This window comes from Pyrus communis, chromosome 8 (genome assembly GCF_963583255.1).
Source record: "Pyrus communis chromosome 8, drPyrComm1.1, whole genome shotgun sequence".
Classification (NCBI taxonomy): Eukaryota; Viridiplantae; Streptophyta; class Magnoliopsida; order Rosales; family Rosaceae; genus Pyrus; species Pyrus communis.
The window spans coordinates 577,847-600,497 of NC_084810.1; the positions used below are offsets into that span (position 1 = coordinate 577,847).

Here is a 22,651-nt window from a genome sequence, read left to right on the forward strand (position 1 = left end):
GAGATCATTACCCAATTCAATTAAAATTGAGAAGCAATTGCTACACTTTTCTCTAATAATTTTTGTAGATTTTTTAAAGACCGATTAAAATCGTGACATACAGCTTTTGTGAAAAAACGCCAATGTTGGGTTTCCTTTTCTCTTCATTCATTCTCTTTATATTCTTCCCCTTCCGCACCACTCTTCTACGTCCCTCCATTTTCCTCATTAAACCTTCCTTATATCTCAAGCACAAGAGTTAAAAATCAATAACTAAAAACGAAATAATTATCGAACGAGGCTTTGAGTTTTACAGGTGCCGACCGACATTGGTCGATGAGTACAAAAGCACAAGTAGAGAATATCTGTTATTCCCAAGACAACATATGAAGAATGAGGGAGGCAAATCTTCACATTCTCAACCATCTTATTTGGTAATGAAAACCAAGTTTCAACAAGGAATAACTCTTTCACACGAACCCTATTACAAAATCTAACTGCTACATCTTGGAAACTTACAACGAGATGAAAATACACCATATCTCACCATTTCGTCGTCCAATTTTAAGTTCTTCTTAAGCAAAGGCACCCGTACATGCAGTGGCTGGAGCAGCGTTGAGCTGTTTCTTTGTGGAACTGCAAGTGACAAATCTGCATACAGAATGTGTAAGAGCCAATCAGGTGACGGTAGCTTTGAAGATATGGAAGACAAGATGAAATAATAGTTTTCATGTGATTTGAGCTTTCATGGTCAGTCTATTTACCTGAAGAAATCCCTCCAAAGTAACTCAAACATCAACCAGTTCATTCCACTGCCACCGTCATCATTGCGGTTTGAGGAAGCAGATATAGTTCTATCAATCGTAAAATTTCATTTAGTAGTGAGTAGAGTAAATATCGAATATAAATTTTAGAAACTATACCATTATTCAAAAGAGAGGCATTCGCACACCTGCTAGAAGTTCTCTTTAGCTCATCAAACATACTGCGAGGAGAGAGGCATCCCAAGACCAACCATGGAGAGACTTTGCACGAAAAGTTGGCACCACAGATGCTATCATGCTTTCCATCTTTGCTCGCCTTGGGTGGCTGTGCTTGGCACTCAGCAGCATACTTTTTGAGCCTTTCTAGGGCTTCAGTCTCCCCTCCCACCATGGAAGCAATGGCAGCAGGCCTTCCATCCTACAAGACAATGGATGAAAATATTGTCACTTTCTTTAGGGACATGTCAAATAACTCTATTAGAAATAATGAAATCCGAAACTAAAAGTTTCCAATAAATGGCAATATGTTTGTTCTTTGAAACTGTTTTGAGCTGACAAGCTATGGACAAAGATCGAACTGCTAGCTAAAAAAAGTTACAACTGTCCCATTCACAACCGTTCAAGGCTCAAGCTATACAAATTTACAGAAGAAGCAAGAGCCGAAAAAGATGAATAAGTTTTTGACAAATTTGATCGATACTACTCTTTTCAGGCCTAAAACCGAAAATTTTCCTTTTTTATTCGTTCCCTTGTACAAGGATTGCTAGAAATAATTCTAGCTTAATCTTTCCATACTAAGATCCCACGAAAGGCTTTATAGTTCCATAAAATTGTTCATCACTGCCATTGTCCTGCTGCGAAAGATTGCTCATTTCTAATTAATTTGCAACCTCGACATCGTACACTCTCAAAACATAATCATATCTAAGGATTCTAAACTAAAAATCTCAAACTCATGCTTAAAAGTTAAAACTATGACATATTTGCTCGAAAAGGAGAAGGATTATCGAACTATGACAGGTTTGTTCGATACTACTCTTTTCACACTCATTTCTCAATCAATCCCTCGTTCAACCGTTTGCTAGAAACAACTCAGGCTCAATCTTTTCATACCAAACTTGTTCATCATTTCCACTGTCCCACTGCGAAAGGTTGCTCATTTTCACTCAGTTCACAATCACTGACATCATAAATTGTCAAACACAACTATCTCTAATCACATTTCACGAAAACTAAATGATCAACTTAAACATAAATTCATACAAAAGATCCGAAACCGAAAACACATACCTGAGACGTAGTAGCAGACGGATTAAGCCCCAAATCCATCAATGTTGGAACATCACCGGGCTCCACGTCGCCGCGAGAAGGCAGACCCTTCATCTGATCCAAAGCTTCAATCGTCTTCCTCACCTCCAATCCCTTCACCTTCTCTCTGAAATCGCCGTATTTCGTCGGCATATCCTCCAACTTAAACGGCAAATCCTCTGCGTGGTACAGAGTGCTTCCCCAAAAGTACTTAACCTCCACATTCTCCTCCTTCATTGCCGCCTCGATCTTCTCCTCCTCCTTAACTTCGTCGCGCGAAACCTCTCTGTGCGCATAAATGGCGTCGGCGCCTATCGCCTTCGCCAGCTCCACCAAAACAGTCTCGGGCTTCCCGATTCTGACTACCAGATCAGACCCTCTCGCCTGGAGATTCTTCCGGAGGTCCGCCACCGATTCGACCAAGAACGTCGCCCGGTACGGGCCGGTCTTATCGAACCCAGAAGAGGATTTTCCGTAGTCCCTCGGATCGAAACAGTAGACGGGCAAGACCGATACGGACTCGTTGTTAGCCGAGTTGAGGCACTCGTTGTCGTGGACGCGTAAATCGTTTCGGAACCAGACGATGGAAGCTCGACGGATTGCGGCCCCATTGGAGGGGTCGAGGGGGCGGCGCGGACCCACAGAGAGAGGGCTCTGCAGGGGGTTCGCGGCAATGGTGGACTTGAAGGAGAGCTTGGGCGGAGTTACATTGGCGGTGGTGGAGAGAGAGAGGTGGGCCAGGGACGAGGCCTGCGTGGGGACCTTGACCTTGGTGGGCTGGGAAGAAAACAAGGTGGAAACCTTGGGTTGTTGGAAGAAGTGGGTGGGGAGAATTGTAGAGAGAGAAAGTGAGAGCGAGGCGGTGGCGAAGGGAGGAAGCCCGGCGGCGGAAGGCACAATGGCAAGTGGGTTTTGTTCCTCAGGCGATTTGGATTCTGGGTTTTCTGGGATTTGGCGATTGGTGTCCATTTTTTCAAGGGTTTTGATGGAGAGATTGAGAGCTGGAGATTGAAGGAGGTAGAAGATAAGCTAATGGCTGCCTCTGCTTTGCTCTCTCAGACTCCTCTCAGTCTCTCAGTCACTCTTCTCTTTCTCTCTCTAGATTTGTCCGATTGTGTGTTTGTTCGCGGTGGGTGGCATTGTGTGATTTTTAAAGGCGGTTTGGTCAAAAGTTACATCAAATTCATGGTTCGCATTCGCCTTCACCGAACATTTTGTAATATTTGTACTAACTTTTCGAGAAATTTTTACGGAATATACTATTTTTATATAAGTTATGAAAAATTTTAACTTTTAAGTTATTAACTTTGTAATGCACATTTTTCACTATTTGTATAATAACACGTGATATATCATTCCATGTACCGGTTACACTGAAAAATCTTTCTAACTTTTCAACTTCAAGCAGCCATCAATGGTTGGAGAGGGGAGATTTTTTATTATGACGGGAACACGAATGGTACACTAAGTGTTTTTATGTAAATGGTGATAAATTTTATTTTTTAATTTATTAACTTTTTAATACATATATCTAATCATTTGTATAGTGACACATGATGTACCACCTCGTGTGCCGACCGCATTGAAAAATCTTTAGTTGGAAGGGGGTTTTTAGATTTATCATTCTTTTGTAGGTTTCTACTTTTTTACTGAGGATTGACAGGAAAGATATTTAGAAACTTATGTTTCGTTTGCTGAAAATTACATTTAAAAACTTGTGTTTTACATACTGTTGTTCATATGTCAAATCATTTATAACTATTCGCCCTTAATGCGTGTTTGTAGAGTTAAAAAATCGATCTACACTAACTTAACGTTCAACTATACAAATATATACTCAATCGGAATATTTATAAAACACCATTGTCGTAGCTTATTGAATTTAGTCTTTTGAAACGTTTTTCACCACTTCAAAGGCTATTATATACAATTTAGTTAAATTAATTTACCATTTGTTGAGTTGTTTGTAAATGTTTGTACTTAATCCATGTTTATAGAGTGAAAAAATGGATTCATTGATCGATCCACACAAGATTTGGGATTCTGGATCAAGAGTCCCAAAGTGTCAGGATGCATCATTTTTTTTTTTTTTCGAAGTGCTCGCTCACACCCATACATTATTTTGGGCTCAACAATAAGAGGTTTCAAAGAAACAATAAGCGATGAAAGTTCCAACGGAATTATCAAAAAGACTATAAGGCTATCTCCAACTGACCTGGTCAAAGGGTCATAGGGCTAAAAATAGTTCGGAATGACACAAAAATTATCTCCAACCGAGGACTAGGCTAAAGGGTTTGTGGGCCCCACCAGGCCAAAACCCCCAAATCAGGCATGCGGGCTAGCCATTTCCAACTAACCCTCCAGCGCCAGAATGTCAAGCTTGACATTTTACCAACCCTCCGACTCAGCCCATTTGAATGCCAAAGACTACCTAGCGTTAGACCCTTCAATTAAAATAACTATATTAATTCAATTAAAATAATAAATTATGTTTGGCCTATGATCCCTCGGTTGGAGATGATTTTTTGTCAAAGAGTTATATTTGGCATATGACCATTTATCCCTCTCGATTGGTAATTCGGCCAAACTTGAAGGACCAATACTCTAATTATCCCAAAAATCGTATATGGCAGTTAACGCCGTGTCGTTTTGGGGTTTGCTGACCGAAGGTCTGGTCGTTGGCGCGCATCGCGCTTCATGCGCAGACTAAGAGGGGTGATTACGACTGCCACTCAATACTGAGCTCATCGTTCGATCGATGGTCGCTCCCATTCTTTCGTGCTTTGTAGGGCGTTGCAGCTGAAGACTAATCTGAATTGTATGGACTGTTTAGCGGGCGTTGCACATGCCCCGGCTGCTGCTATCTTGCGCCGATCGGTCCTCTACACCACTTCAAGAAGGGGGGATAGAAATGGCGGGTTGAAGTTGCGAGCCAAAATCGTCGAGGAAAACGACCCATTACTTCAATCTGCCATTGATTCGGCTTCTCTTCGTTTCCGGGAGACCCATCGACCAAGTAAACCCATATCCCAAAGAATTTCGTATTTGCCATTTTGTTTTTTCATTGGGTCATTTCGTCAAACAGTTGGATGATTCGTGTTGTGGAGTTTCAGTGACGCGCAGAATTTCGAAAGATGAAATTTTTATTTAAATTTGTCAAATTTATAAGTTTTTGATTAATAATTTCGTGTGCAGAGCCTCTGTTTGTTGATCCGTATGCTGGTTGCTTTGTTCCTCCTAATGCTCAGATGGATATGATGCAATGCTCACATCATTATTGCGTTGCTACTAAATTCATGGACGACAAGTTGCTTCGAACAGTAAACCATATCGATGGATTAAAGCAGGTAGTTAGTCTTTTTCTTGAAGTAGCAATTCCTACCTGACACTGCCTGCCAATCACAATTCGACGTTTGTATTTTTGATGAGTTATTTCTGCATATGTGTCGAAATGCATCTAAACCATATTGATAGATTAAAGCAGGTAGTTAAGCCTTTTCTTGAAGTAGCAATTCCTACCTGACAATGCCTTCCAATCACAATTCGACATTTGTGATTTTGATGAGTTATTTCTGCATATGTGTCGAAATGCATCTTGTAGAAAGGAGGAAGGGCTCCTTGATTGTCTTTTTTTTGTTTAAGTGGAGATCGGTTAAACTTCATGGACTTGATCTTTATCACTCCTTTGTTTCAATGTATTCTTCTTGGGAGTGCAGGTTGTTTTGCTAACCGATGGAATGGATACCCGCCCATATAGGCTTAGTTGGCCAACTTCAACCATTATATTCAATGTTTCTCCGGAACTGGTGTTCAAAAGAGCAGCTGAGAAGCTTCAAGGTGATTGCAAACTTACAATATGAACTATTCGCAATTAAGAGTAGTTAAAGATTTGCAGCCTAGTTGAAGTAGGGAATTTTTGTTGTGACATTATCCCAAGTTCTTTCGTTATTGCACATCTTAAGAATTTACTCTCATATCGTGGGAATCGATTATTTTGTTGGTACAGATTTTGTGCCATTCTAAATCCTCAGTAAGTTCAAACTTTTTGGGATTTGTTTTATTATGCATTATCAGCTTGTTTTTATTAAGTAGGCAATGCAGAAAGTTCTTATAATGCTATCTTTAATCCCTCAGGTGTTGGGGCTAAGATTCCTAGAAGCTGCTTATACCTTCATGTTCCTTTGGAATCCTCCGACATACAGAAAAGTCTGCGTGCTAAAGGGTTTAACAACAATCAACCTAGCATTTGGGCCATGCAGGTATCTATCCGCTAATCATTCGTTAGTTATATTCTCATGTGTAGCTGTAATGGTTAGTGTTTTGGTAAGTAGGAAAATCATGTTGCTGTGTTATTGCAGGGGCTTCCTTTGATGACATTAGCAAATTTTGAAGATATTTTGCTCACTGTAAGTGGTTTGGCGATGAACGGATGTTTTTTCTTGGGAGAATTACCTGCTTGGTTGGCAGAAACTGAAATAGGGACCAAGGTCAGTTTGATTATATCAAGTGCGACTCAATATCGCAATTGCTTCTCTGTCAATAAAGAAAGACATCACCTGTTTCCTTTTCTCGTCGACAGACTAGTGCAAGGACATGGTTGGAGAAACTATTCATGAACAAGGGGTTTCGGGTGGACATGATTTGTTTTGATGAAGTTGCAAGGAGTTTAGGCAAGGAATTAGCACCGGGAAGGTATAAGAATATACTATTTTCTGCAGAACAACTGCGGTTTTCTGATGATCAGGTAACATGCTACTCAATTCGTCCTCTCTTCATATTCGGACTTTGTAGGTTTTTTCCCTGCATTTCCTCATAAGTTACTAAATAGAATCTGTACCATTTGTCTGTCAGACGCTGAAATTTTATTGTTGACAGATGAAACTTGGAGGAAGGAATTCTTGAACCGAGGAAGAAGGGGACGAGGAAGGTTTCGAAGAGCTCTAACACAACTAGGTATTTGGGCTACGGGCCTGAGATGACAGATTTTGCTTCTTATTTTATGGTCTTGCTTTAACCACGCTACATTGTAAATAATTTGTACTCAAATTTTGGTTGATCTTTCTCTTGCCTTGTATAATTTTTTTTTGTATGTTAATAAACTTGATTTATTTGTCACACGCGTAAAACGAAGTCTTATACATGACGTACTCAATGGAAGCTGGAGTTGATTCCTCAATTCCATCTACAAAAGAAGTTCGGGGAATATACACAAATTGAACCGGTTACAAACTTGTTTACAACATGATAAATTCATTATCCAACAAGTTGTTCACACATTTATATACAACGATTCTGAGGTATACAACTGAAAACTGAAAAAACCGCATGCAACCAAAACTCGACTTCGGACTCTCAATCTTAACTGAGAGCTGCTAAGAGAAATACCTGTAGGAAGGTTCAGAATTCAATGAGCATTATACTGTAATATAAATCATGGACATAGTATGACTTGGGAAATCAAACAGAGAAAGAAGAAATCATTTATTCGACTTACTCCTGATGGACCGCCACAAGTCCAGTAAAGTCATGAGAATCTTGGATATGAGCTTGCAAAGCGTTCCATTGGGATTCTATCATATCCACCTGAAATAGAAAGTACTTTAGGTTATGTGCCGATTCTGTTCTATACTGCTTGGTTTTCTCCATCAGTTAACATGTATGATAAGAATAATAAGAGTGAGAAAGTACAGAGCGCTTTTCTTCTGCATAGTTTATGCACAACGAAACTCTGACAATTATGAGTATCCGGAAGTGAAAGTTAAATGAAATAAACCCTAACCTGTATATAAAATTGAAGATTTCTAATCAAGAAAGCCATATGCTCTCTAATATGCCACATTGGTCTAGATCTCTGCCTTCGCTGCTGAAATACTGAACACTTTTCATGATCATTCTGATGCTTGGCAAATTCTTTGTGATCTTGTTGCATCACAGAGGCCCACGATTTCTCCAGTTCCATTTGTGAGCGCTTGAGCCGCAGTAGATACTGGAAGACCCTGCATTACCTGGAGTACATTTTCTGTTATCATGCATGCGCATATAAGAAGTTCAATAGTTCAGATAATAATTAAATATCTCAGCGAATAGAAAACCATTACAAAATTTTAAGGACTGTTTCCCAACTTTATTGAAACTAAAGGAAATATGGAAGAAATAATGGCATCCACAAGTAGCAGTAGGAGTAGAGTCTTACTTAGAGAGCACCTCTGGAGTAAAGAGCAACAGTAAGGGCCAATCAACAGAGTATTCAAGAGCAATTCCATCCCAACCGTCAAGAGATATTTCTGAGGAAGCACTTGGCCCTGATTTCCCATCTGCCTTCGGTAAATCTCCTTGGGAGGATTTTACTGTCATTCCAAATGAAGGCATCCTAGCAGATATAGGCAGATAACTGAATAAACACTTCTTATGAAACCTCATAGTGAAATGACTGGTAAGAAAATGGCTATGTGGTCGAAATTTACGTAATTTAGATGCTAGGAACAATCAAATATGGACTTTAACCTTAAAGATACTCTTGAGAAATACTTGTCTTCCTCACTTATAGTCTTAATTGCAGCCTGCATTGGAAGTATAGCTAAATAAGTTGATTCAAACCACTAGAATTCACTAGAAAAATAAGCCATGTTGACGCAATTAATCCCTCACAATTTCAAAATAATCTTACCAGCTGAAATGGGACCATAAGGTCAGCGTCCGCAGTTGACTGGCGAGGAGGTAGGCGCATCAATTGGCGACTCTCTTCAAGAAAGCACTGGCATAATGAATCATGTCTAATTAGGAAACACTCTAGGTATTCACAAGAATTAAGAGAAATAGCATTTTCCAGTTTCATTTATACGTTCAGGGAAGGAATACACCATCACCCCAACCACAACAAAATTTGGACTTTCTGTGCTTAAAACATAGAAGTCAGCAGTCTTTAGATATATTCCATCTTTACCTGAAAGAAATCTCATTTTGCTAAAAGAAAATAGTCTTTTAGTGCCTTCACATGGCCATTTAAGTCAGCGTGTACAACCACAAGCTGCAGAAATTGAAGGAACACATCAAATTTTTTGTTATAGAACATGGTGGGACCAAATTGTTCACATTCAGCACCTGCCAAAGATGACTGGCAGCAACAGCCCTAATTGAATCGACAGCACATTCAAAAGATCTTTTGTGAGACTCAGATGATTCCTGCACATAATGAACAAATAAATTTACGCATAATTGAAGTTTGTAGTAAGAGATATCGCTTACATAAGGACACAGATATAAAGATTGTCGAGATACATCTTATACACCATCTTTCACATAAGCGGTGACATGATAGAGTTAGCAAGAATACAAAGTGATAGTAGTGTTAAAAGAAAACCTTTAGTTCCAGAAGCATAGTTTCAACCTTACCAGCCTCATACTGTGGAAGCAATTCTTCTCCAATCAATTCTTTATCCACAAAAGGGTCTTTGAGGAAAGGAGATTTTCCTGAAAATACTTGAACTTTCTGAGAGCCTCTAGGCACCTGTTGAGGATACACAATGTCCTGGAGCCGAAAGGCATGACTCGGATTGCGAAGAACCCTGATAGCCTTTCCAGAAAATAAAATTGATTCTGCAGCACGCATATGGATATACTCGGGCAGCATATCCTACAAAAAGAAAAGGTAAGACAATGCAACGTGTAAGTATCAAAGTTCCAAACTTCATTTCTTTTTGAGGCAGTGCTAACAAAAGTCCTTGCTAAAGGGGGAATAGGAATAAAACATCTGTTCTTCCCTGCATACATATTGTATATATGCAGTAAACCAGGTCAGCCATACCAAATAAATATGAAATCCCAAGTGCCAATCTGTTAAAGATGTATCATCCGTTGACATCCATGCCAACTTTTCAGATATGTCCGGATCAGATGAACCCTGCCCTACATCCTTATCTTCCTGCCTGAAACGTGATACAACCAATCTGTTTCCAGTTGCGTGTTACTAAAAAATGTAACAAAATAGGAAAGACAAGGTGTGGAAGTCCCACAAAAAGGGACAAAGCTAAGTTCTTAGTAAAGGAGTATCTCCAGTCTCTACCTCCTAATGAAAAACTCTCCATGCTGGTCTTGAAAAATGCCATAAACCACCCACGCCGCAAGCTGGTTATACATGGCCTGATGTGCATGCCAAAGAAGCCTATGCTACCAACACACAGAAATAAACGTATCCGAAACTAATCAGCTAACAATCCATCCCGCCACTAAAACATAACAAACAGTTACTGACAGTTATTCTCAATGAGGCATAACCTTTGAATGCACGTTTGCAACTCAGGAACTCCACAATGGCATCTTTTGTGTAAAAGGTTAAGAAGCTGACCACCTCGAATGTCATCGCGCTCAATCTCCAGAACGAGCTCATACAGCGGGGGCAAAAGCACAAAAAACTAGCAAAAACCCACCTAAACTCAAACAATAATTATCATCAACTAACAATGCAGCACCATACAAATTCAAAAATTCAACCTTGTTGAGGCCTTGAGTTACGGTGGCCAAAATCGGGACGGAGTCCGCCAACAGTTTCTGCTCAATGTGGAGCACCGAGGCCGGAATACAGAGACAGTATATCCACAACCATTGGCAATGGCCCTCCGATAAACGCTGGGCTTTTCGTTTTCGGAGGCGCAGGACTCGCGTTTGCAGACCTAATCCAGCTTAAATTCCGGCACCGGACGGAGAAGCGGTCAAGCTCCCTGTAGTAAAACCCTAATGTGATGATCTTCTCTATGAGAGCCCTGTAGAAAGAGAAGCAGAAAATGATGGGTGTGGACTTGGAGTGCTCTCTGCCGTCGATTGCCAGATCGCCGGTGTAGCCCAGCGGCGCAAGGAGCAACTCGTGCAGCATTGTTGCTTCTTCTTCCTCTGTGAATTCGAATCGAGAGATTGGTTGGACTCAAACGCTGTGCAGCGGGAAGATGGAGACGCATAAAACGGCGCCGTTCGGCGCGGTAGTTTGGCGGCCTTTTGGGAACCGGCCGTACTTTACTTCAAAAAGACCGGGGTGGGCTTTTGGACTTTCAAGCATTTTAAGCGGATTTTTTTATTCGGAATTTAACTATACTTCTTTTAAATTTATATTTGCACAAGTAATATTTTCTACGATTTAAACTTGGCGTGGCACCGGAAACACACTTCTCTAACTAACCGTTTACTTGAAATTTGAATTCAAGAAAAATGAATTAATAAAAGACGTACACGAGAAGTTAAAAATATGTTAAGAGTTAAACGATTGTTATATGACAAAGGATAAGTGAAGTGGCGAATTCATTATTTCCTCTTTCAGCAACACTTGAGTCAGTAGGGCACCCCGCTCCAACAGGTTTAGCAAGCTATGATTTGAAAATGCTCTTAAAATGACTGAAAGTTCTTTTGATAAAAACGTTTTTTCAAAACTAACCCTTTGTAAAAACACAAGTGCATCTAAAAAGTACTTGAAATGCTTCCTACTCGAGCTTTTGAAACTCAAAAATAGTTTCTCTAAAAGCACTTTCAGTCAATTTAAAAACACTTCCAAACGTCCTAAAAACGTGTTTTAACTTGAACAAGAACAAGTCAGTTAAAATAAGAAGAAAAAAGACATCCTCTTCAGTAAATTTAGTTCCAAGAACTTATGAAAAATGAAAACACAAATACAATAGCACAGCATGTATACTACAGCAGTAAAATTCAAATTAGGTTTTCCTAAAAAGTCAAATAGCTTTAATATATAGCTGATACAGTTTCTACCAAACTACTGCATGCAACACAGGAGGAGGAGAAAAGAATAAAAGATGCAAAAATTATGGCAATTGAATTTCAACCAGCACGTATAGATTAAGTATCCAGCTCGATCTGTCTTCTCTTCTCACTCGTTCATCTTCCAAAACGTAGAAAATTGATGACGCTTACGCCATGGAAAGAATGGAACTGGAAAAAAATTAGCCGAAAACAGTTTTGCATTAATCAACTCTTGAGCTTAGTCTTCACCTTTGTCACAATTTTGTCGCTACCGCTTTTACTCTTGTTACTCTTATTCTTCTTTTTCTGTTTCTTTCCACTCTGTTTGTGATCCTCTACTTTTCCTTGAGGATTCACCTCCTCAAACTCGACCGGTCTTATAATTACACCGGGTCTCTTCATCACCTGCACACAATTGCATTTAAGGTGAGGAATGAGAAGCGCCATAGCATCCAACATCCGGCTTAGGGAAACAAAAGACGGATCAAATGTGGTATTGAAGAATTCATCAATGGATGCAAACTCAAGCATATCCGTATGGCAAAGTAATAGATGTAAAAGAGTAATAATTCACTACAATAATAGTCAATCTCTGGTAGAATTGTAACAAGGCACTTACTTCAGGCCGATTAAGAGCTCCAACAGCACTTGCAGGGTTGAATTCAGGACCCAGGGGCATGCGAATGCTCTGTTCAAAAACTTCTTTGGATGTGAAAGGGTAAGGTAATGTTTTTGTAAAAAGTTTCTCCGCCTGATTCAAACACAAAGGACCAGTTAAGCACCAAATACAAGCAGAATCCCAGACACTTGACCATTAACCACTGCTCTGTCTACTAATTCCTATCATTCAATGTTTCCATGTGAATTCAAACATTAATTTGTATGGGATATCACCAATTTAATGAAAAGTGAATGCTACTAGGAAAAACGCATAACCTTTTTATCCAACTTTTCCGAGATAATAACACGTTTAAGATGTGCATCCTTCCTCTTTTTAAGGGTTTCTTCTCTCTTCTTCTTGGCATCTTCGTGTTCTTTTTGCATCCAAGAAGGTAAGCCTTTCTTTTTCTGTACATGAGTCCACTGACCCCAGCCAGGGAGTAAAGTCGGCTTTTCGGGTTCAGGGTTTTCCTCATTCAGAACTTCCTGTTTCTCCTTCTCAAATTCATCCTCTACATCATCCGCTGCAAAGGCTTGACGAATTAGCTCAGCTTGAGAAGGAAGGCGGTATTCATCTTTTGGATCTGAAGTAAGAAATCCATCTACCATCTGCCCCTCGCTATTTGCATCACTATCCTCATCCAAATCCTCCACACGTTCCTGTAATGGAAACATGTTTAAAGAGTTAAGCAGGGCAATCAACCATAAATGTAGAAAATCCAAATTTTCTATGTAAAGAAATCATACTTGCAAATTTTGATTCCGCTCAACTGATTCCAGGGGACGAATAGACTTTCTACCATTTGCATCCACACTATTGCCACTTTTTATCTGCACACATCACACAAATACCAGTAATTACCAAAAAGAGAGGGGGACAGGGGCATATTCATCAATGAAAAACAAAAACTAACCTTTTTCCACGAGCCTGAAGCAAAAATAGAAATCTCATGTGTTGTCTTCAGACCTGGGGCTTGAACAATATCACCGAAGTTCTGTAACACCACGAAATAGAAAATTTCATGCTCATGGATCAAAAGAGAGGTGTTCAAGAAGTACAGGAAAAATGAAGAAACCGCTTTACCTTGAAAAGAGAATCGTTGTGATTTTGAGAATCTTCATGAAGTAGCGCAGCACTAATGTTGACATCCTTGTACAAATCACTACTTCTGTCTTTCTCAACATCAACATTTTCTTCAGGCTCCAAGTCATCTTCACTATCACTATTAGCATAATAATTATCTGATCTCATTTTATTGTCTGCTTTGGTCTTATTACTTGATTCTGGAGCCTTATTTTTAGATCCATTGAAGACCATTCTACCACTTGGAGGGCCCACTTTCAGATTATCTGCCCCACTTGAATCCTCCAATGGGTTTGACCATGATTCATACTCTTGAAGAGCAAGTTTAGCTTCTTCAGCAGCTGCCTCATTCTTTTTTTTCAATCCACGCACCTATGCCAAAACAAACCAGGAAGAAAATTTAACTTACAAATATAAAAGCAACTGACTAACAGCCCCTTTGTTCTGTGGTAGTTGTACATTGCTACTAGATCTTTTAATATTTCGAAACTAGCAAGAAAAACCAAAGCTTTACCATAAAAGGTAATGAAAGCACTCCTGAGTTAGGCACTTCAGCATCATCTATCAGCACATTACGTGTCTTCTCCTTTGCTTTTTCTAACAGCTTCGCTGCCCTAGCATGGTCTGAACCAGGTGAATATACATCTATATCATCCTCGTCACTACTGTCATCACTGCTGCTGCTACTACCGTCTTTCATAGAATTCATTTTTCTTGTCAGCTGAGCATGCAGGTGCTGCTGTTCAGCTATAGCAGCCCGAGTACCTTCATCTTGGACATCTATACCACGCTCTTTGATGCGCTTTGTCCACTTGGAGCTACCTTTGTGCCTCAGAGTCATTCTTTCCTGGATCAAGTTGACAAGGGCCAAAAAGTTAACCATGTCTTGTTGCTTCTATAATCAAGAATGTTTCTTGAGGAAGTAATTCATTAAACAATACAAATAATCTACAACCTATACACGGGGAAAAAGCAATCACCTTTGCTCGTTCATACTCTTGCTTCATTGCAAGTTCTTTAGCAGCGTCTGGATCCATTTGACTTTGTGCAGATGTTGCTTTCAATCTATCTTTCTTCAACAAACGATGATAAGTTTTGGATTTGATCTTTTTTATGTGTTTTGACTTCATTTCATGACGAAAGAGAAGGCTGCGCATTTTGGCCATTCGATTATGGCGGTCTCTTTCGTCTTCAGCGGATACCTGGGAAGCAAACAAGAACAAGAAAATGATAAAGTAGTTTATTTTCAATATAGACAGAAAAAGACCAAAAAGAATAAATAGGCACAGAAACATGAGAGATTATTGACAACCAAACAGCGGATACAAAAGGCTGAAAAAGTAAAGTAACAACGATCGTTGTAATAATCAAGGATGAACAAGGTGCAACTTCGTTACCGATCAAGTTAACATGAAGGTTTTATCAATTATCACAATCTCATTTCAATCATCTCAAAGAACTTTTAGTGTCACGTCGACATTTGCCAGATGAATTAGCAACAGATGACACTAAGGTTCCGAAAATTATCTTATAAGACAATAAATTCATTAAGTGTACTAGCCTGTGAGATACATACCTTATTTAATTCAAGAAGCCTTGAACCGTCTTTTAGGTGAGCATCTTTAACCTGGTCATCATAAACTAATGACGCAATTTTCTTTTCAAATTCAGTTCTAGGTTTGAAATCAGATGTCGTTGAAGATCGTAAATCCATATCATCATCAAAATATATGGTAGGCGCCTCCCTGTTCCTCTTAATGATTGGTTCCCACTTTCGTAGTTCTTCCGTTGATTTTTCATATGCTGCCATCCTCTCCAATTTCTCTTGATCTGCTTTTGGAAGTGGAGCTGGAGTAGGAACGGATTTCTTTTCAAGATGATGTATTCTCTTTCTCAGTTTGCTATAACCAGATTTTCCATGGAGAGGGTTCAGAAGGTCTTCAATGCTAACAGGCCCTTCTCCATCCAAAGTATCACGTGTAGGGTTATACTCAGACTCGGGATATGCCTCTGATACAACAACATTGGTATTCCTCTTCTTCTTCCCTGACAAAGACATTATATTCACAGGCAGTCAAGTCATTAACAAATATCCTCAAGTCATGGACAGTTAACTCTGAACGCATAATCAGTGATTTTAAACAAATCCCATCTTCGAAATTGCATCAATTTAGTTCTAAAGATAAACACAAAGTAAATTTGGCTCTAAAGTATAAGCATTGTCTTACCTTCAAAAGCCGGGATTCGTGTGTTTCCTTGCCTTCCATCATCATCATCATCATCATCACCCTCACCCCCACCCTCTCCAGCCTCCCCCATGTCATTGTCATCATCCTCAGATGACACATTTTCATCCTACAATCAATACAGATAGTATCAATGACAGAAATTCAAGAAAACCGAGCTCAAATTCATGCTATTATACAACATAAGAACAAGCTCTGCAAAGTAAGATATATTCTCATCGTCGAAGAACACATTTCGTCCTACGATAAATATGGTTAGTATTGATAACAGAAATTCAAGAATAAATAGCACAAATTCATGCTACTATGCAAATTAAGAACAATCACTACAAAGCAAAATATTACAAAAACATACATGAAAAGAGACATTGTAATCCGATAGTAGCGAACCTCAAATTCATCAGGAAGCTGATACTCGAGGTTCTCGACCGGGTCGAATCGGCGGTTCTTCCTTTTCTCCTCCTCAGGCAGCTCCTCTTCGTACTCGTAAAAGTCCCGGCCATAAACCTCCGCCTCATCGGAATCAATATCTTCATCTTCGATAGGGTTTAAGCGTTCGACCTCCTTTCGGAGAACGTTGGGCAAACGAGGGCCTTTTCTCTCTCTTGCGTCGGCGCCTTTCTTCTGCTTCTTGCCGCCGGGCTTGCCTCTCTTTCCCTTTGCCTTGTCTCCGCCGCCGCCGCCGTCTATGGATTTTCGCTTCGTCTGCGCCATGTCGTATGTGTGAAGAAGGGAAGGCGCGGTTTCGGGCGGCGAATTTGCAGCTTATTTGCGTTAGTGACGGTAAGTCGGTGACCAGTGAGGGCCGCGCAAACCTATTACTCTGCCTCTAATTAAAATACAAACAAAAATAAAAAATGAAGAAGAAAATGAAAAATTGACCCAACCTAAAGAAGTGAGCCTTTGCAGACTCAACTAGGCTCCTTTTTTAGGTTCACATCTGGGCCCATGCTCGGCCCATGTATTTTTCTTTTTCCAATAAGAACCAAACAATAGACCTGGCATTTTGGATCCGACCCGACCTGCTAATATTAGTATTTGGATGAATGCTTAATGGATCAGATCGTTAACGGATGAACTTGTTAACAACCCGTTAAATAATGGGTTACTTTGGGTCAACTCGTTAGCACACGTTAGTTGAGGATGTTTGAGTAATTTTAGTAAAGTCTTAACAACAAAAAATAAACTCTATGAAGAAAAAAAAAATGTTAACGGGTGAAACAAGTGACTTATTAGATTAATGGGTTGGGTTCGAATGACCCGTTAGCTTAACAGGTCGGATTGAACTCAACCCAATCAGATAAACCTGACCCGTTTACAAGTCTACCTAATAAGTGCACATGTGTGTTGAAACGTAGCGAGTGACGTAAGCATAAACAATTGTATTAACTTACATTTTTAGCGAAACGTTGAATTCTTTTTAATCATATTAAGTAATCCATGTGATCTTGGTTAATCGTGGTACATATGTTCATCTATAATAGTTTTTGGCAATCCAAAGTCACCATCCATATGTATTGGGCCTTCATGGGTCTTAATCAATTGCTATTGTAAACTGTCGTGAGAATCGAAGCCTGGCCCATGACCCGAAAAGACTCAATGCCGTCTCTATAAAATCCAAAAACCCTAGCATGCCATACCTTCCTACTGCCGCGGGAGAGCGAGAAAGAACATCCGGCGATTTCATCAGGTTCTCCCTCTCATTTCTCTTTCCCTATCTATCTTTCTGTAGAAATCTGCAAACGAAGATCCAAGTGTTTTAATCTGCAAATGCTTAGATCTCTAGGGTTTATCGTTCCTGCAATCCTGTGTATTTTCCATAATTTTTGTTTTGTATCGATTGCGTTATAGGTGAGCCATGGTGAAGCACAACAACGTTATCCCGAGCTCTCACTTCAGGAAGCATTGGCAGAACTATGTCAAGACCTGGTTTAACCAGCCTGCCAGGAAGACCCGCAGAAGAACTGGTGAGTGACTATATTTCTTTCAAGTAGAGTTTGGTGAGATTTGTGAGATGTAATTTGTAATATGACTCCCGAGTGTTGTGAAATGTCCACAGCTCGTCAGAAGAAGGCTGTGAAAATCTTCCCTCGGCCGACCACCGGCCCACTCCGTCCCATTGTTCATGGACAGACGTTGAAGTACAACATGAAAGTGAGGGCTGGCAGGGGATTTACTCTGGAAGAGTTGAAGGTCGGTTGGGTCGATTTACGACAATGTTATAACTTTTCGGAATTAGTGTTGTTTCTTATGGGTTGCTGATATGGTGGTTATGGTGTTATGTTTTATTGGGAACTGCTTCGTTTTGTTTTCATGTATCTTCCCATTGTCGATTAAGAAAAACCGGAAGTTTGAACATATCTGGATTGTACTACATTAGGGAACATGATGTACACGCACCATTTTTATCGTTCTATGCACCCCTGCTCATTTCTGTCCATTGATTTTCTTTGGTTTATTCAATCCAACAGCTAGAAATTGATAGGCGTGTGTAGGAAGAGGAGAAGGTGTGTGGAGATCACTTTTCTTACATAAGTTTTTGAAGTTAAATACTTATTAGAATAAATACCGAGTGTTTTCACTTTTTAAACATTTCCAGTTTCGTTGGTTTATTCAAGAATGCATGCTATAAATATGGTGTGAAAATTGGTATCCGTAATTCAACATTGGTTTGTTTGGTTTTGCTAAAAGATTTCAAGACACTTTTTTACGATGATTTTAACAAGCTGTTTACCTTGATTGCTTACCAGTCTGCTGGCATTCCAAAGAAGCTCGCACCAACCATTGGAATTGCAGTTGACCATCGCAGGAAGAATCGTTCCCTTGAGGGACTTCAAGCTAATGTGCAGCGTCTGAAGACAAACAAGGCCAAATTAGTGGTCTTCCCAAGACGCGCTAAGCAGTTCAAGGTGATGCTAAGTGTTTGATGAAGATTAGTTTCAAGAAAGTTGATTTTTCTGTGTGTGGTATCTTATCTGCATGTGTAAATTTTTTTGTTACAGGCGGGCGATTCTCCTGCAGAGGAGATTGCCAATGCCACCCAACTGCATGGCCCCTACCTTCCAATTGCACGTGAGAAGCCGACGGTTGAGCTTGTGAAGGTTACTGACGAGTTGAAGTCATTCAAGGCATATGACAAACTCCGTGTGGAGAGGATGAACAAACGCCATGTTGGTGCCAGGCTTAAGAAGGCAGCTGAGGCCGAAAAGGAAGAAAAGAAATAGAGAACTTTTACCCTTTTAACGAGCCATTTGAATCGTCTTCTGTTCTCGGAGGAATTTTGTTTTAGGTTATCTGTTTACCGAACTTCTTTCTTGGATACATTAATGTTAAGAGTTCCTAATGTCACTTAAGTTCGTGGAATTTAAAGAGTTTATGCTTTATATCTATCTTACTCGATTCATATTGTCATATTTGGCCTTGTGATAGCACTAGTTTCGGATTTTGATATCTTGAATGCATTAATAGAGATTTTTGTCCATGATCATTCATTTTCATCTCTCGTGAAAAATCTTTGTTAAATAAGGAGAAATGACAAAATATTTTCAATTTTTGTCAAATTATTTTATCTCATTGTTTATTAAACTGGGTATATTTTTGTTATTTTGGTCTTTATTTAATAGAGATTTTTTTCGGAATGATCAAAATGATTAATGGTAGACAAACTCAAGGATCATTTCTATCGATTCAATCTTAGGGGTAAAAGTAAGGAATTATGCCAATCTCAAAGATTATTTTGGAGAAAAAAACCTATAATAATTGGTTGATAAACAAGTGTATTGATGGTTGATAGGTTTTGTGTTCTAAATATAGTTTGGTATAAACATTTAAGTACATAAATTCATTATAATATAGTTCGGCATAAATATTTTGGTACACTTACTCATTATAATATTTCAGTACAATCATTTAGGTACACTTACTCATTATGATATACTTAGGTACGGTCATTTACACTTATGTACATATTTTTCTTGTGTGTCACTGATTTTTTTTATGTTGTTTTCTCATTAAGGTTTATTTATAATTGGAAAAATTAAAATGTGCATATTAATAAATTCAAAATTTTAATGTGGAGGCATTAAATAAAAAAAATAAAATATTTTTTGTTTTTTAAATTTCAATCCTTTTCAAAGACTTCAAAAAAAAAAAAAAAAACTAGATTTTAATATTTAAATAAAATGAAGTTTAGATTAATGCCTGATACAAGATTCGAAATTGAGTTTTATCCCTTCTTTTATTTAAATACCAACATTTATATTCCATGTCATTTTTATTTTATTTGGCAATTTCATGAATTTTTTTTTATAAGTTTACACTAATTCATTATAATATATTTCTCATACATACTTTGGTACGGTAACTCGTTAAAAATAAGCAAACAAACGAGCTCATTATAAATCTATTTTGATACAAACATTTAGCTACACACACAAGCAAGAACTAAGATACCCAATTTTCTAGGTTCGTCGAATCACAAATCGCATACTATAAACGAAAATCTCTTACAAAAACAACGAAGACAAAAATCAGGGACGCCAAAGCGTAGGATCGAATCACAGTCCACACTGATACGGGCACATCAATCCAGCACCTGTATGTCAAATAAGGCAGCTGTTTCCAGAGCATTATTTCCTTCCTGTGACTGCTGCTTAATCTCCTCAGCCAATCTCACCCTCCACCCAAATCCTTCCTTCGAGGATACAAGTTTAGAAATTTCTGCAGCAGGGTGGACAACTATGGGCGGCTAGGATATTCTGTGAGCACGATGCACCAGTTTCAGGAATAGACCATCGACGCATTCTTTGCTTTTGTCACTCGCTTGTTCAGTTTCGAGACCCTGAGCCATTTCCAAGCCAATTTGTTGAAGATACGGGACTTGTGACCAATGAATTTGCGGCGTTTGTGAGAAATAATGACAAGACAATCATAAAGACTCTCCACCTTCACACTTCTGTGTCAATCACAATTTTTCTGTCTTCCTTCCACTTTATTAGTTTTGCGGTCTCTTCATGATCTTAACACATGTTTGATCTTTTGGGTTAAACTCACTTCGAAATTCACTTTTTTTTCTTTTTGGTTATATTGTAATTAACAATATCGAACTCATTTTCATCTGTCATTTTTGAAAGAATTTAAGCATAAGCTCAACTCAGTTGAATGATGAGTGAGGCCTTGACTTCATGTATATAGAGATTACATTAATATGTTTGTTACTGATTACAAGTATTCAAATTTACAAAACAACTATCAGATTACAAAGAGATATAGATAAACTAGGATTGATCGGATTGTGATATCCTTTGACTAATGTTTGAACTGGTGGAATCTGTGTGAATCGCGGGAGCTGGGATTTCAAACGTAGATGATGCAGATTGCTGACTTGGCACTATTTGGGACTTGGATTGCTGACATGGTTTATCACTCCCCCGCAAGCTCAACGGGCGCTGGCGAATGGGGAGCTTCGAGAGAAGATATGAGAACCGAGACGTTGAAAGCCCTTTGGTTAACAAATCTGCAAACTAATCAGTAGAAGCCACGTAACCCACGTCAAGTTCTTTTTGGACGGCTTTTTCTCGAACATAATAATTAATAATCTACTTCAATATGTCGCATGCGTACTTGACGCAACTGCTAGGGCACTTATTGTTGAGAAACAATGTCAAAATTAGGTATGGTTGAGTGGAAAGTTAGGCAATGTTAGGTATGGGTGAGTGGAAAAAATTAGGTGCAATTAATGGGTTTTGTGGGGTAATAAATAATCTTAGTTTAATTAAGTGTGTGGTGTAGCTTTCATTTGGTTTGCTATAAATACCCAAGTCCCCAAGCATTGTATATCATCCAAGGAAAAACAAAGCCTAGAGCTAAATAAGAAAAGCTTTGCTAATTAGTTTGTTTTGTGAGCTTTCTTTAAGAGTGTGCTCTATTTTCTTCTTCTTGGGATCATTAGAGTTATCTTGGATACTCTTCTTATTCAACAATTGGTATCAGAGCCAGGGGACGGACCCGTACTGCCACGTGATTGGGTGGGTCCCCATTGACCCCGCGTGATTGTCCACGTAGGCCAAAGATGCCACGTGTTTGGGTGGGTCCCCATTGGCCCCGCGTGATTGGGTGAGTCCCGACATGGCTCCACGTGGTTGCCGATGTGTGGAAATTCACGTGTGACCCATAAGTGGGGTCTCACGTGCGGGGGAGTGTTGGAACCCCCAGTCTCACATCGGACAGAGGGAGAAGAGAAGAGTGCTTTAAATAGAAATACCCTTCTTTAATTAACACCGAGACCTTTTGTGATAAAACCCCACACCTGAGGATTGTGCAGGTGGTTAAGTGGGGACAGTATCGGTGTTGTTGGAGTGGGCCCTCAGCTCGTCGACCTGAAAATTTCCACATGGTATCAGAGCCAAGTCGGTCAGGGATCGTTCTTGGTAGAGCATTGGTTGTAAAGTCTCTTGAAATTCCGAGTATGCTCTGTGGTTGCAGTTTTGACTGATCTTCCACATCAGAAAAGATTTCTTGAGATTATTGCTGGGGTTATCACAAACCTTGAGAGGGAGTTTCTTTGTGTCGAGAGTAGTGTATTACTCTGCACGGTAGTCACTCAAGCTTGTTCAGTGTAGTCAAAGTCTTGCCGATACGATGGGTGATCTTCAAGTTGTTGGAGGAATCAAGAAGCTGAACAACCAAAACTATAACACGTGGGCAACGTGTATAGAGTCTTACCTTCAAGGTCAAGACTTATGGGAGGTTGTCGGTGGTAGTGAAGTTACACAACCGGCAGCGGAAGATGCTAACGGCGTCTTGCGGAAGTGAAAAATTAAAGCAGGCAAATCAATGTTTGCCTTAAAGACCACAATAGAAGAAGAAAT

The 22,651-nt window shown here is 39.4% G+C and overlaps 4 protein-coding genes and 1 pseudogene across 5 annotated transcripts; 2 read left to right on the forward strand and 3 right to left on the reverse strand.

Moving 5' to 3' along the window:
• Positions 1-238: 238 nt before the first annotated feature.
• LOC137741867 (blue-light photoreceptor PHR2-like) lies at positions 239-3,158 on the reverse strand. The gene is made up of 4 exons (XM_068481572.1): positions 2,034-3,158; positions 932-1,161; positions 744-833; positions 239-630 (listed from the first exon to the last, which is right to left on the reverse strand). Exons 1-4 carry the CDS (start codon positions 3,018-3,020, stop codon positions 555-557), a joined length of 1,383 nt encoding a protein of 460 aa, XP_068337673.1. The 5' UTR covers positions 3,021-3,158; the 3' UTR covers positions 239-554.
• Positions 3,159-4,736: 1,578 nt separating this feature from the next.
• Positions 4,737-7,177, forward strand: LOC137743546 (O-methyltransferase 1, chloroplastic-like). 2 transcript variants are annotated; one of them, XM_068483463.1, is made up of 7 exons: positions 4,737-5,067; positions 5,247-5,398; positions 5,768-5,888; positions 6,186-6,310; positions 6,410-6,538; positions 6,631-6,795; positions 6,903-7,177. In XM_068483463.1, exons 1-7 carry the CDS (start codon positions 4,872-4,874, stop codon positions 6,921-6,923), a joined length of 909 nt encoding a protein of 302 aa, XP_068339564.1. In that variant the 5' UTR covers positions 4,737-4,871; the 3' UTR covers positions 6,924-7,177. The 2 variants fall into 2 exon arrangements, with proteins under 2 accessions (XP_068339564.1, XP_068339563.1); XM_068483462.1 differs by having other exon boundaries at positions 4,739-5,067; positions 6,927-7,177.
• Positions 7,178-7,423: 246 nt separating this feature from the next.
• LOC137741779 (gamma-tubulin complex component 4 homolog) lies at positions 7,424-11,017 on the reverse strand (annotated as a pseudogene).
• Positions 11,018-11,658: 641 nt separating this feature from the next.
• Positions 11,659-16,640, reverse strand: LOC137742272 (uncharacterized protein C57A7.06-like). The gene is made up of 11 exons (XM_068482096.1): positions 16,173-16,640; positions 15,765-15,891; positions 15,113-15,582; positions 14,517-14,738; positions 14,051-14,383; positions 13,537-13,908; positions 13,367-13,447; positions 13,200-13,283; positions 12,729-13,112; positions 12,412-12,543; positions 11,659-12,197 (listed from the first exon to the last, which is right to left on the reverse strand). The coding sequence occupies exons 1-11, from the start codon at positions 16,494-16,496 to the stop codon at positions 12,018-12,020; spliced, it is 2,709 nt and encodes a 902-aa protein (XP_068338197.1). The 5' UTR covers positions 16,497-16,640; the 3' UTR covers positions 11,659-12,017.
• Positions 16,641-17,415: 775 nt separating this feature from the next.
• LOC137741991 (large ribosomal subunit protein eL13z-like) lies at positions 17,416-19,145 on the forward strand. Its single transcript, XM_068481710.1, has 5 exons — positions 17,416-17,472; positions 17,634-17,749; positions 17,842-17,975; positions 18,533-18,691; positions 18,785-19,145. The coding sequence occupies exons 2-5, from the start codon at positions 17,641-17,643 to the stop codon at positions 19,004-19,006; spliced, it is 624 nt and encodes a 207-aa protein (XP_068337811.1). The 5' UTR covers positions 17,416-17,472; positions 17,634-17,640; the 3' UTR covers positions 19,007-19,145.
• Positions 19,146-22,651: the final 3,506 nt, after the last annotated feature.